This window comes from Hipposideros armiger, unplaced genomic scaffold (assembly GCF_001890085.2).
Source record: "Hipposideros armiger isolate ML-2016 unplaced genomic scaffold, ASM189008v1 scaffold_283, whole genome shotgun sequence".
In the NCBI taxonomy this organism is placed as follows: domain Eukaryota; kingdom Metazoa; phylum Chordata; class Mammalia; order Chiroptera; family Hipposideridae; genus Hipposideros; species Hipposideros armiger.
In genome coordinates this window covers 2,350,603-2,362,225 of record NW_017731633.1, presented here as the reverse complement: position 1 = coordinate 2,362,225, position 11,623 = coordinate 2,350,603, and the positions used below count along the sequence as shown (strand labels likewise).

General features: G+C 55.4%; 2 protein-coding genes across 5 annotated transcripts; both read left to right on the top strand.

Annotated features, from left to right (window-relative positions):
• Positions 1 to 2,057: 2,057 nt before the first annotated feature.
• On the top strand, positions 2,058 to 4,618 carry KLK11 (kallikrein related peptidase 11). Of its 3 annotated transcripts, none has more exons than XM_019658182.1 (5): positions 2,058 to 2,129; positions 2,599 to 2,759; positions 3,046 to 3,404; positions 3,956 to 4,092; positions 4,434 to 4,618. In XM_019658182.1, the coding sequence occupies exons 3-5, from the start codon at positions 3,071 to 3,073 to the stop codon at positions 4,584 to 4,586; spliced, it is 624 nt and encodes a 207-aa protein (XP_019513727.1). In that variant the 5' UTR covers positions 2,058 to 2,129; positions 2,599 to 2,759; positions 3,046 to 3,070; the 3' UTR covers positions 4,587 to 4,618. The 3 variants fall into 3 exon arrangements, with proteins under 3 accessions (XP_019513727.1, XP_019513728.1, XP_019513726.1); XM_019658183.1 differs by having other exon boundaries at positions 2,063 to 2,129; positions 2,599 to 2,755; positions 3,139 to 3,404; positions 4,434 to 4,586; XM_019658181.1 differs by having other exon boundaries at positions 2,090 to 2,129; positions 2,599 to 2,773; positions 4,434 to 4,586.
• Positions 4,619 to 6,466: 1,848 nt separating this feature from the next.
• KLK10 (kallikrein related peptidase 10) lies at positions 6,467 to 11,061 on the top strand. Of its 2 annotated transcripts, none has more exons than XM_019658185.1 (6): positions 6,467 to 6,555; positions 6,933 to 7,037; positions 7,559 to 7,739; positions 8,435 to 8,709; positions 8,890 to 9,023; positions 10,498 to 11,061. In XM_019658185.1, exons 2-6 carry the CDS (start codon positions 6,947 to 6,949, stop codon positions 10,648 to 10,650), a joined length of 834 nt encoding a protein of 277 aa, XP_019513730.1. In that variant the 5' UTR covers positions 6,467 to 6,555; positions 6,933 to 6,946; the 3' UTR covers positions 10,651 to 11,061. The 2 variants fall into 2 exon arrangements, with proteins under 2 accessions (XP_019513730.1, XP_019513732.1); XM_019658187.1 differs by having other exon boundaries at positions 6,491 to 6,555; positions 6,938 to 7,037.
• The last annotated feature ends 562 nt before the right edge of the window (positions 11,062 to 11,623 follow it).

Genomic DNA, 11,623 nt, shown 5'->3' with positions numbered 1-11,623 from the left:
GTGAGGGGGTGATCGTGACAGCCCTGGAAACACTTGCTAAGTGCCTACTGTCCTTGGCTCTCGTGAAGTCCTCATCCCAACCTCCCAAGGCAGGGCTGTCACCCCCATGTCACAGATGAAGAAACTGAGCCTCACTGGGGTGGAGTCTTTCATCCCACGTCGTCACTATTGTAGGAAGAGGCAGAGCTGAGGTTTGGGGACAGGGCTGGCTGTTGTCAGAACCCAGGCCTATCCAGCAGCCTTGCTCCACATCTGGTTAGGGAAGGGAGGAAGGCGAGGCAGGGAGGCGATTGAGCGGACAACAAACAAGCCAGGAGAAGTAGGGACCATCGCTCGAGTTTTGCAGACGAGGAAACTGAGGTGACTCAGGTTTCGGAAGTCATCGGACCCAGGTCACACAGCAAGTAAGTGTCAAGGCTGGATTCTGAGGACCCTGGGGTTCCTGGCAGCCTGGCAGGTGGGAAGAGGGAGTGGAGGGTTGGCAGAGGAGCCCTGAGTTCCCTTTCTTGGGCCTTGACTCCCACAGGCCCCGACCTGCCTCCCCCACCCTCCAGTCCTGGTAGCAGCCCCACCTCTGTGACGCCCCAGTTTCCCCCTCTCCTTGGAATGGAGAAGGGAGGGGCCCCAAAGAGGCCAGGGGCCCACCTGGGTTTGGGCTGTGGGAAGGGAGTGGTAGAGACAGGAGGAGAGACAGAGAGACTGGGAGATGAAATGGAAGACGAGGGGTTTAGAGACAGAGGGAGAGAAAGAAAGTGACAAGTGGAGGGAGGGAGGCAGACAGAGAGACACAAAGAAAGATAAAGAATGAGAGACCCACCAAGGGAGACTGGGAGAGAAAAACAGAGGTAGACAATGACAGAAGGGCACAGGGACAGAAAGAGAAAAATGACACACGTGCCAAATTACAGAAAGGCTGAGAATGAATGACAGAGAGATTCAGAGTGACAGGGCAGGATGTAGGTGAGGAGAAACCGAGAAAAGCAGAGAGAAGAGGAGCTTGAAGAGGTGACAGAGGTAGGCAGGCCACAGCACAGAGGCCCAGGGCCGGTCTTGGGAGGGCCCCCGCGCACACCCCGCCCCCAGGGCGATAAGGCAGGGCTAGGAGGCCCAGTCATCCTGGGCCACCCCTCTCCTGTCTGCCTGCCTGGTGCCTTATGCACAGACCCAGCCTGCCCCAGCCTGCTGCAGCTGCCACCACCACCACCTTGGGCCCCGGGAGCCCCAGCCCCAGAGCCTGTGAGTCTGAGAGGGAAGGGAAGACGCATTGCCCCACCCCCTCCAGGCGCCTGCACTGGCGCGCACCAGGCCACCTGGGCCTCAGCACCATTTCCTCCTCTGGTCTGTCATTCTGGGCTTGGATGAGGGCTCTCTGTCTCTCTCTCTGCCTCTCCACCCAGTTGCCCCCAACCTCAGTGACCTCTGACCCCAGCTCTGTCACTGAGTCCAGCCCTCCACCTCCACACCCGCTGGCCTGGCCCGGGGGCAGCTGAGGGCACTGGCTCTTCCTGAGCCCAGCCTGCCCTGCTGTCGTTCCAAGGGGCAGGGTTTATCAGGATGGGGGCCAGAACACTCACAGTAAGCCCCCTCTGCAACCCGGGCCACCCACAAAGGAGCCATATAACCCTGGGTGGATGCTGAATGGTGCCGGTTCCCTTACTCTGCCCACTCCAAGTTGCTGGGACCTGGCTGGCCAGGTCTTAGGTGGGCAAGAAGAAAAGCATTCTCCAGAATGAACCTGGCCGGTCCCTAGGCTGACTTAAAACAGGGCCAGCCTATTACCTGCCCGGGGCAAAGCCTCTCCCAGCCACTTCCACATCTTCCTTGGATACTGGAAGCTTCTAGCTGAGATCAGGCCCCTCCAAGGCCACCCTTCATACCAAAGACTCATTTTAAGGTTCTGGAGTTTGGGGTGCTATGAGAACAAGAGAATTATTCAAGCCTCGTTGTTTCTCCCTGGGGGCAGTCATGGCAGGCAAGGGAGAGAGGAGAGGGCGCGAACCAGGGCCTGCTCTCCCCATAAAGCCATCTGACCCTTTGTCTTTCCTTGTTCCCAGAAGAACCTGGGGCCTGCCCTCCCCCACTCCAGGCCATGAGGATTCTGCGGTTAATGATGTTTGCTCTGGTGACAGGTATGGTGGGCGATGGGGAAGGGCAGGGGCCTGCCTCCTGAATCTCTCATATTTCCCCAACCCTCTATGTCTGGACATTGACAGGGCTGATATTCAAACTCTAGAATAACCCAGTGGGCATCTAAATGGATATGTGAGCCAGTGAGGTCCTGGAAGCCCCTTGCTGTACAAGGTGTAACCCCTTGAGATGCTAGAATGGGAAGAGGTCAAGGAGGGTCCCGGGGAGGGGCCGGAGCCGCCAGGGTGATGTGGGGTGGACACTCACAGAGCTCAGGACAGTGGCTACTGACCAACCAGTATGAGAGGATTTCAATCATTTCACGCTCATGCCCGGCCCGTCCATACAGTGCATCCCAACGGGACAGCAGGCCAGGACCCAGATACCCCCTCCCCCTCTCTCTCTTCCCTACCCCCATTTCTAGGAGTCCTCTCATGCCTGAGTGCCCTCTTTTGCCCCCACTCCCTCCAGGGCATGTAGGGGGAGAGACCAGGATCATCAAGGGGTTCGAGTGCCCCCCTCATTCCCAGCCCTGGCAAGTGGCTTTGTTCCAGAAGACACGGCTGCTCTGTGGGGCAACCCTCGTCGCCCCCAAATGGCTCCTGACAGCAGCCCACTGCCGCAAGCCGTGGGTGCGGGGGCTGGGGCGGGGCTGGGTGGGGGCTGGAGATGGAGAGATGGACGGAGAGGGGCTTGGGGATGGGGAGAATATGTACAGGGTGAGGAAAGTGGGGTTGGAGATGGGCCTGGGGTGAGGAGTGGCGTTAGCATTGATGGTGGGGGTCCAATTGATACTGAAGATAGGGGGTGGGAGACACTGGAACTGGGATGGTGTTGGGAATAGGTAGGGTTGGAAGGGGCTTCAACGGGAGATGGGGATGAGGCTGGAAGTGGCACTAGGGTCCTTCACTCTCTCAGGTGCACTCATGTCTCCCCCTCCCCTATGCCTCTCGCCCCACCTCCTGTCTCTCTCTACCTTTCCATCTCTGACCACCATCTCTCCCACCTCAGCCGATACGTAGTTCACCTGGGGGAGCACAACCTCCAGCGGCGGGATGGCTATGAGCAGACCCGAATAGCGAGTGAGTCCTTCCCCCACCCAGACTTCAACAACAGCAGCCCCAACAAAGACCACCGAAATGACATCATGCTGGTGAAGATGACGGCGCCAGCTTTCATCACCCGGGCCGTGCGGCCCCTCACCCTCTCATCATGCTGTGTCACTCCTGGCACCCGCTGCCTCATTTCCGGCTGGGGCACCACATCCAGCCCCCAGTGTAAGGGCTCCACAGGGGAACATGGTGGGGGAAGGGTGGTCGTTATTGTGGAAAGACAGAAGAAACCAAAAGACCCTTCAAAGATGAGAGTCATAGTGATACAAGAGGGGGCGACCTGGGGGTGTCAGTGGGATAAGGTGAAAGGAAGAGTGAAAAAGTAAGGACTGGGGAGGGTGGAGACCAGCCTTTGGGGCTCGGAGTCAGACAGACGTGATGTGCAGTCCCAGATCCACAACTGCTAATGGTAGGAACCTAGGCAAGTGGCTTCACCTCTCTCAGACTTGGTTTTCTTCTCTATAAAGCGAGAATAATCACACCCACCTACCAGAGCTGGATTAGAGATGATGAATGTATGGCAATGAAGGATTTACTCAATAGCTATTGTTACGAGCAGAGAGATGAGTTGGCTGCAAGCAAGGACAGGGACTGGATTCAGAGCAAGGTCCCTGGGTTTGGAGAACACAGGTGATGGGTTCAGAACAAGCCCTGAAGTATGGGGAAGTGAGCCAGGAGGCTCTCATTTTCCACACCCATTCCTGCTGTTTCCACAGTGCACCTGCCCCATACCTTGCGATGTGCCAACATCACCATAATCGAACACAAGCAGTGTGAGGACGCCTACCCTGGCAACGTCACAAACACCATGGTGTGTGCCAGTGTTCAGGAAGAGGGCAAGGACTCCTGCCAGGTCAGAGGGCAGGGCCTGGGTCACTAACCACATCCTCATTCGCATCTTCATCTACAGTCACAATCTCATCCCAACCCTAACCCCATAGTCCCCCCCGCAACCCCAAATCCAGTTCCATCCCCATTCCCACCCTTATTTCCCACCCAACCATCCCCAAATCCATTTCCAACCCGAACCCCATCTTCATTCCTACCCATAACTCCAACCCTGTCCTCAATTCCCACCCCACTCCCAACACCATCTTCACCTCCTCCCTACCACCACGCCCAACACGTCCCCCCCCCACACACACACACAGCCTCCCCTCCTCTCTGACTGGTTCTCTCTCTCCCCATCCCCAGGGTGACTCTGGGGGCCCTCTGGTCTGTAATGGGTCTCTTCAAGGCATTATCTCCTGGGGTCAGGATCCATGTGCTGTCACCAGAAAGCCCGGTGTCTACACAAAGGTCTGTAAATTCGTGGACTGGATCCAGGAGACTATGAAGAACAATTAGCCCGGACCAGCTCACCACAGCCCAGCACGCTCATCCTTATTGGATGTGGTTGCTGTTCATTCTATTAATAATTGAGCCTGAGCTATGATTCCTTTATAGACTTTCTTTGGATTTTCTTGACGAGAGAGATGCTGGAGCTTAATAAGTCAACTTGGAATTTGGAATTAGTGAGATCTGGCCGCATGCTAACTTGTGACTCCGGGAGTGATTATTAATAACTATTTAGTTTACTGGTGTATTCCAAGCCCCAAAGACACTTCCTGACACTCGCCAAGGAATAAATGCTCACCAAATAAACTAATGAGTCTTTTGAGTGCTTACTGTGTGCCAGATCCTGGCCCAAGGGCTTTTAAATGTATCAACTAACTTAATCTTCACAAAACCCTATGAGGCCGGTGCTATTATTATGCCCATCTTGCAGATGAGGAAACTGAAGCATAGAGAAAGAAGTCACTTGCTCATGGTCACCAGCCCATAAGTAGAAGAGCAAGGAGTCTGAAGCAGGGTGAGCCATCCTTACCTATAGTCATGCATGCAAAAAAGTATAGTTAGCATGCTAAGTCAGCCTGCCTGCACATAGGGAAGACTTAACAGAAGGGAACGATCATTGTTTTGTTTCCAACCGATGCAGGCCTATACAGTAGCCACTAACCACAGGTGACTGTTTAAATTAAAATTACATAAAATTAGTAACATCATTATTCAGTCGCATGCGAGCGACACAAGTGAAATGCGCTATAGCCATCTGTGGCTGGTGGTTGCCGTGTTGGGTAGCACATATAGAGCATGGCCGTTGTTGCAGAAGTGCGATTGGATAGCGCTGAGCTGGACAGCCTCTGGAATTAACCGGCTTCTTGCTGGAGAAGGTGCCTGGCAAGTAGTCCAGCACTCAGGCTCTTTTCTGACATTCTGCTCCCCTTGCAGGGGAAGTAGCAGGCATGAAGAGTAAGAGCCCAGAGCTGGACCGGGCGGGGGAGGGGGGGGCGCCTCTGGGCTTTTAGGTGGACTTGCTGTGTGACCTCTTATGAGTCACTGCCCTCTCTGAGCCTCCCATTCCTCACCTGAAGTAAGGGAGTTGGCTGAGGTGATGTTCATGCCCCTTGCAGCCTCCTGTGATTCATGGGCCTGCATATCGCCTGGAGACATGCAATGGCAGGGAGGATGTGAAGTGACCACACATTGGAATGACATGAGCACACCACCCCCCCCCCAACACACAAGGGGCTAGCCACTGGGTCACACACTGAGCCCACTGCTCAGGCTGGGGGTAGACTAAAGCACAGAGCACCCCTGTGGGTCTGTGTCTCTGCCTCCTTTGCTCCGTTTCTGTTTCCCCATTTTCCTTTTCCTGTTTGTGTGTGTCACTCTCTGTTGTTCCTACTCTTTCCTTTAATCTATCTTATCTCTCTGCCTTCCTGTCTCCTTGGCAGCCTTTTGGCTTTTCTTATCATATTGTCACTCCAGTTATGCATACCCCTGTTTCTCTCTCTCTCTCTCTCTCTCTCTCTCAGCCTTTTGGCTTTTCTTATCATATTGTCACTCCAGTTATGCATACCCCTGTTTCTCTATCTCTCTCTCTCTCTCCCCCCTCCCTCCTATTTTCAACACCCCCAGGCTCTCTAGAGACAGGTCACCCTCTCCCCATCTGGGAAGACTGCTTGGGACAGGGGGCCTAGGGAAAGCCCCGCGGAATTCAGCACCCAAAAGGGTGTTTCTGGCACTGGGAGAAGCAAGTATTCCTGCGCCCCTCCCAGAGCAGGAATCTGGGGCCCAGGTTGGGTGTCAACCGCACCCACGGTATAATTAGGGAGAGGGAAAGCCCCTGGAGAGAGGGTGGGGAAGTTTCTCATCTCTTCGGGGTTAAAAGGGAAGGCCTGGCCAGGGGTCCATGGGCAGAGGATCCCGGCGGCCCACACGGCAGGGCAGAGGCACTTCTGGGTCTCCTCCTCTTCCCTTCGGCGACTCCCAGGTGAGGCGGGATGCACCTCACTCTAATTGTGGACCCTCGGATCGCCGGCAGAAGCCCTGCTTGAGCCTCGGTTTCCCTACCTGTGAAGGAGGGAGAAACCCCAAGCGCTGAGAAGCTGGCAGCCGGGGCAGCCCCGGCCGGGCGAGCGCTCGTCTAGAGCGCTGGGAGGGCAGGAGGACACAGCCAGGAGCGACATTAGGATAATTGAGCTCATTACCGTAGTTCCGGCAGGAATCGCCCGCCCGCCCCTGCGGTTTTCGGTCACCGCAGGTTAAACGGGTCCCAGCGACCTGGGATGGTCCAGGCTGGGCGGACGGGCACGGCGGGATGACGGTCTCTGACAGGGCATCTGTTTTAACCCGCCCCCCGCCCGCCAGTCTAGGTCCTGGACATGAGACCCTCGCACCTCCACCTCTCCGCCGCCTCTGGTGCCCGGGCCCGGGCGAAGCTGCTGCTGCCGCTGCTGATAGCGCAACTCTGGGGTGAGGCGGGGGACAGGGCTTGGAGGAAGGCGCCGGGACCCGGGGCGATGGGAGAGTGAGCTCTTACCACCGACCCCCGAGCACTGCTCTTGCCCTTGGGACCCCAGCACCCACCTACCGGTCGGAAGCGGGCCTGGCCCCCAAGCTAGTCCCGCCCCCTTTCTAGCTCCGCCCTGGGTGCCCCGCCCCCACTCAGGCCGCGCCCCTCATTCCGCTCCATTCTGTCTCCTCCCTATTTTGTCCTAAGTCTTACGTTATCGCTTTCTGCCTTTGCCCCCTTTTCCAGCCGGTGGCGTTTTTCCCACACCGACTCCTCTCCTACCCCGCGCAGCGTTCTATCCCCGCCCCCTTGTCTCGCGGAGGCGTTCTACCCCTCCTCTCTACGCAAGCTGTCCCTTCTGTCCCTGCCCCTCCAGACCCACCCAACTGGCTGCGTCCCACGCCCCACCTCCTTGCGCTCAGACCCCAAACTCAGCCTTTGCCCCTCCGTGCCTGCTCTGATCTCCCCCTCCTTTCTCCAGCCGCAGAGGCGGTGTTCCCCAGAAACGACACGGATTTGGACCCCGAGGCCTTTAGCGCCCCGTGCGCGCGGGGCTCTCATCCCTGGCAGGTCTCCCTCTTCAATGGCTTTTCGTTCCACTGCGCGGGTGTCTTGGTGGACAAGAGTTGGGTGCTCACGGCCGCGCACTGCGAGAACAAAAAGTAGGGGGAGCTCCTCGGGGTCGCCACGGAGGGCCTGTGAAGGCAGGACCCAGGGAGGGGGCGGAAAGGACTGGGGCACTTGAGGGTATGGAACGCTCCCAGCTCAATATGGGGTCAGTCCTGGAGGGCTTCCTGTAAGAGGAGAGATGGGGCTACGCTGTGACCGCCAGAGGGCGGTATGGTCCTTCTCAGGGTTTCGAGGCCATCTATCATCTCTGTCCAGCTGATTCTTCTTGGGTTCAATTAGATGTAACTAATTGAGTGCAACAGACAGAAGTCAGGGTCTGGTGCAGTTGGGAATTTAGAACTAAAAGAAATTGTTCACCTCATGAGTCCCTACTGAGGTTGGAAGAAAAGGGTAGGCTTACCCCCAGCAGAACTCATAGACCCAAACACCTGATCATTTCTCCCATGTTCCAAGAATTCAGGTCCCCAGCTCTCTTGTCCCCCACTCACTCCTTCAGGAGTCTGGGCCGCAGCCCCTCCTCCCCCAGACCCAGGAGTCCAGTTCCTCAGACCCAGTAGTCCAGGCCCCCAGCCCCTCCTCCCTCAGACCTAGGAGTCCTAGCCCCCTCCTCTGCCAGAAGATAGGTATCTATCCCCAACCCACTACCTGTACCCTCCTTCCCAGGGACTCAGAGTTCAGTCCCAGTCCCTATAAAGACTTTGCCTCCTGATGGTTCTTCCTTCCCCAGGCCGCTGTGGGCTCGAGTTGGGGATGACCACCTGCTGCTCCTCCAGGGTGAGCAGCTCCGCCGGACCTCTCGTGCTATTATTCATCCCAAATACCAGCACGGCTCAGGCCCCATCCTGCCTAGGCGGACAGATGAGCATGACCTCATGCTGCTGAAGCTGGCCAGGCCCGCTGTGCTGGGGCCTCGCATCCAGACCCTGCGCCTGCCCTCCACCTGTGCTCAGCCGGGAGATGAGTGCCAGGTCGCTGGCTGGAGCACCACAGCCTCCCGCAGAGGCAAGAGCTGGGGGCCCTGTATCTCGGGCCAGAAGGACAGGGGGCCTGGGACTTCTGAGTCTGAGGGAGGAGGGGGCTAGAGCCTGGGACCTGAGCTGGGGACAGTCTGGGTATCTGGACTCCTGGGTCCTGGAGGACTGGGGCTGGGTCTCGGAATAACCTGATGTTTTCTCCCATTAGTGAAGTACAACAAGGGCCTCAGCTGCTCCAGGGTCACTATCCTGAGCTCCAAAGAGTGTGATGTGTTCTACCCCGGCGTGATCACCAACAGCATGACGTGTGCAGGACTGGACCAGGGTCAGGACCCCTGCCAGGTAGGGACTGGCCAGGAAGGGTCTCTGATTCGTCGGCACAAGCATAGGGTGATGACAGGAAAGCAAAAGCTCCCACCCTTGTCCCCAACTTCATAACCACCCCAGCCAGACGTCATCCCCGTGTCCAGCATTGTCCCATCCCCTACCCCAATGTCACCCCTGTCAGCAAAAGAACATCCAAACCTACATAAAAAGTTTAGAAGAGTTTATTTGAGCCAAAATTTTGAGGACGTGCCTGGAAGCAAGTTCTCAACAGGCTGAGAAAATGCTCCAGAGAAAGACAGTTTTGTGGTTTATTTTATACATTAAAATCAAAGGAAAGAAGTAAGGAAGTTTCCATGAAATCCTTTGGTGGTAGATTAAGGAGGAGGGAGAAAGCAAAGCAGGGAAATCTCTAGACCTGGATACAAAGTAACATGGAGAGATACACATGATTTACATTGATGATATAGGATAGTTAACATTTTACATTTATGGTAAATGGTACAGAGATGGTATGCAGACTACAAGATAATGAGGAGTTGTGTGGTCTTGTGGACTTGTACTCTGGTGCCGGTGGTTGTACCTCTGAGGGTACAACCTTCAGGGGTCTGGAAAAGATAACGCTCACATTTCAAAGGCACGTTATCCTAGACCAGCGGTTCTCAAACTGTGGGGCGCGACCCCTTTGGGGGTCGAACAACCCTTTCACAGGGGTCGCCTAAGACCATCGGAAAACAAAAAGATATTTACATTACGATTCATAACAGTAGCAAAATTACAGTTACAGAGTAGCAACGAAAATAATTTTATGGCTAGGGGTTACCACAACATGAGGAACTGTATTAAGGAGTCGCGGCATTAGGAAGGTTGAGAACCGCTGGCCTAGACGCATAAGAATGATGGACAGGGTTTGATTAAGGTAAAAATTGACCTTTGCTAAGGGAGCTATAGCCCTGGGGTAAGAATACCTGCGATTACCTACCCAGTTAGGAAGTTGTGATCAGATCATCCTGTGTGGTTACTTTCAGTCTCTCAGCTTGTAGGGCCTGCCATGTAGCCCCCTGAGCTTGTCAGGTTTATTACATAGTCCCTTTCTCATTCACATCCCCATGTCCAACTCTGCCTTCTTGGGTCCATTCCCTCATGCTTCTCCCTGGCCCTACCTCCCTCCCCCCCCCTCCACCCTAGACCTCATTCCTATCCTGGAGCCATTCCTAAGTCTCCACCCCATCCCTATTTCTAGATCCATCGCCATTTCCTTCCCTGGTAGGAACTAGAATCCCATCTCCATCACATGTCCATTCTCATTGCCTGATCCAACACCTATAACCCAAGTCCAACTCCACCCCAGCCCACCCCTCAACTTCATAACTAATTCCAACCCTATCCCAGCCTCATCTTTATCCCACCCCTTTCCTTCCCCATCACTACCTTCAAGTGACAGCCCTCGCATTGGTGTATTTATTCGCTCTCTCCTTCCTCCCACTCCCAGAGTGACTCCGGTGGTCCTCTGGTCTGTGACGAGACCCTTCAAGGCATCCTGTCCTGGGGCATTTACCCCTGTGGCTCTGCTCAGCATCCGGCAGTCTACACGCAGATCTGCAGATACACCTCCTGGATAGAGAAAACCATTCGCTCCAACTGACTCAGAGGTCCTGCGAGTCCTTCTCCACCTGCCATCCCCCGCCCCATTTGAACCTCTGCCGCCCATCCACACCTGCTAACATCTCTCCTCTTTCTTCATCCCCCTGCCCACTGCTGTTCTCTGCCCACAATAAAGCTGGAGTACAGAAAACTGGAGCAAAGTTTTGTTCAAGACAGGCGAGGAAGCTGGTGACCACCCAGTCTCTGAGAGAAGTGATCACCCAATCTGGCTTCCTCTACCACTCCCTGCTGTGTGAACTTAGGCAAGTGAAGTACCCTCGCGGGGCCTCAGATTCCTCACCTGGAAAATGGGAGCAAAGACGTGCCTGCCTTATAGACATGTGAGGACACTACGATGTGTGTGCATAGATCATTATTTCTCAGTAAAGCATTACCACAGTGGGTGGTCAGCTCTTGACTAAATGTTACTTGTTGTCATTATGTGTGAACAGGTCCTGGTAAGAACGTGTGTGACTCTTTGCCCTGGGGAGAAAAGCACAGGGGCAGCCCCCAATTCTACCCCTTACACCATCCCCATCCCCATCCCCATCCCTCATGGGAGGGCTGATGGGAGAATCACATTCTCCACCCTCCTCGTAAGCACCTCTTAACCACTTCCTTTTTCCCTCCCATTGTTTCCCATATCTGGGTCCACCCAACACCAGTTCCTCCTGTCCCTGCAGGAGCTGGACCAGTTGAGTCACCTGGTACCTTCTCTGCCTTTCTGGGGCCACTGGACCTCAAGGGACCTCACCCTGCAGCCACCCCTGCCTCTAAGACCAGAGGAACTCTCCCCACCTCAGTTGCTCAGTTCACGCAAAGTCCTCTGAAATTTCGGGGAAATGTTTTAGTTTGTTTATTAGCTTCATCTTCATCCCCACCAACCAGCAGCTGCTATTCCAGCACCACCAGGGGTCCATTCTCATCTCCCATCCAATGCCCAGAACACAAGTCCAACTCCATCCCACCCCCCA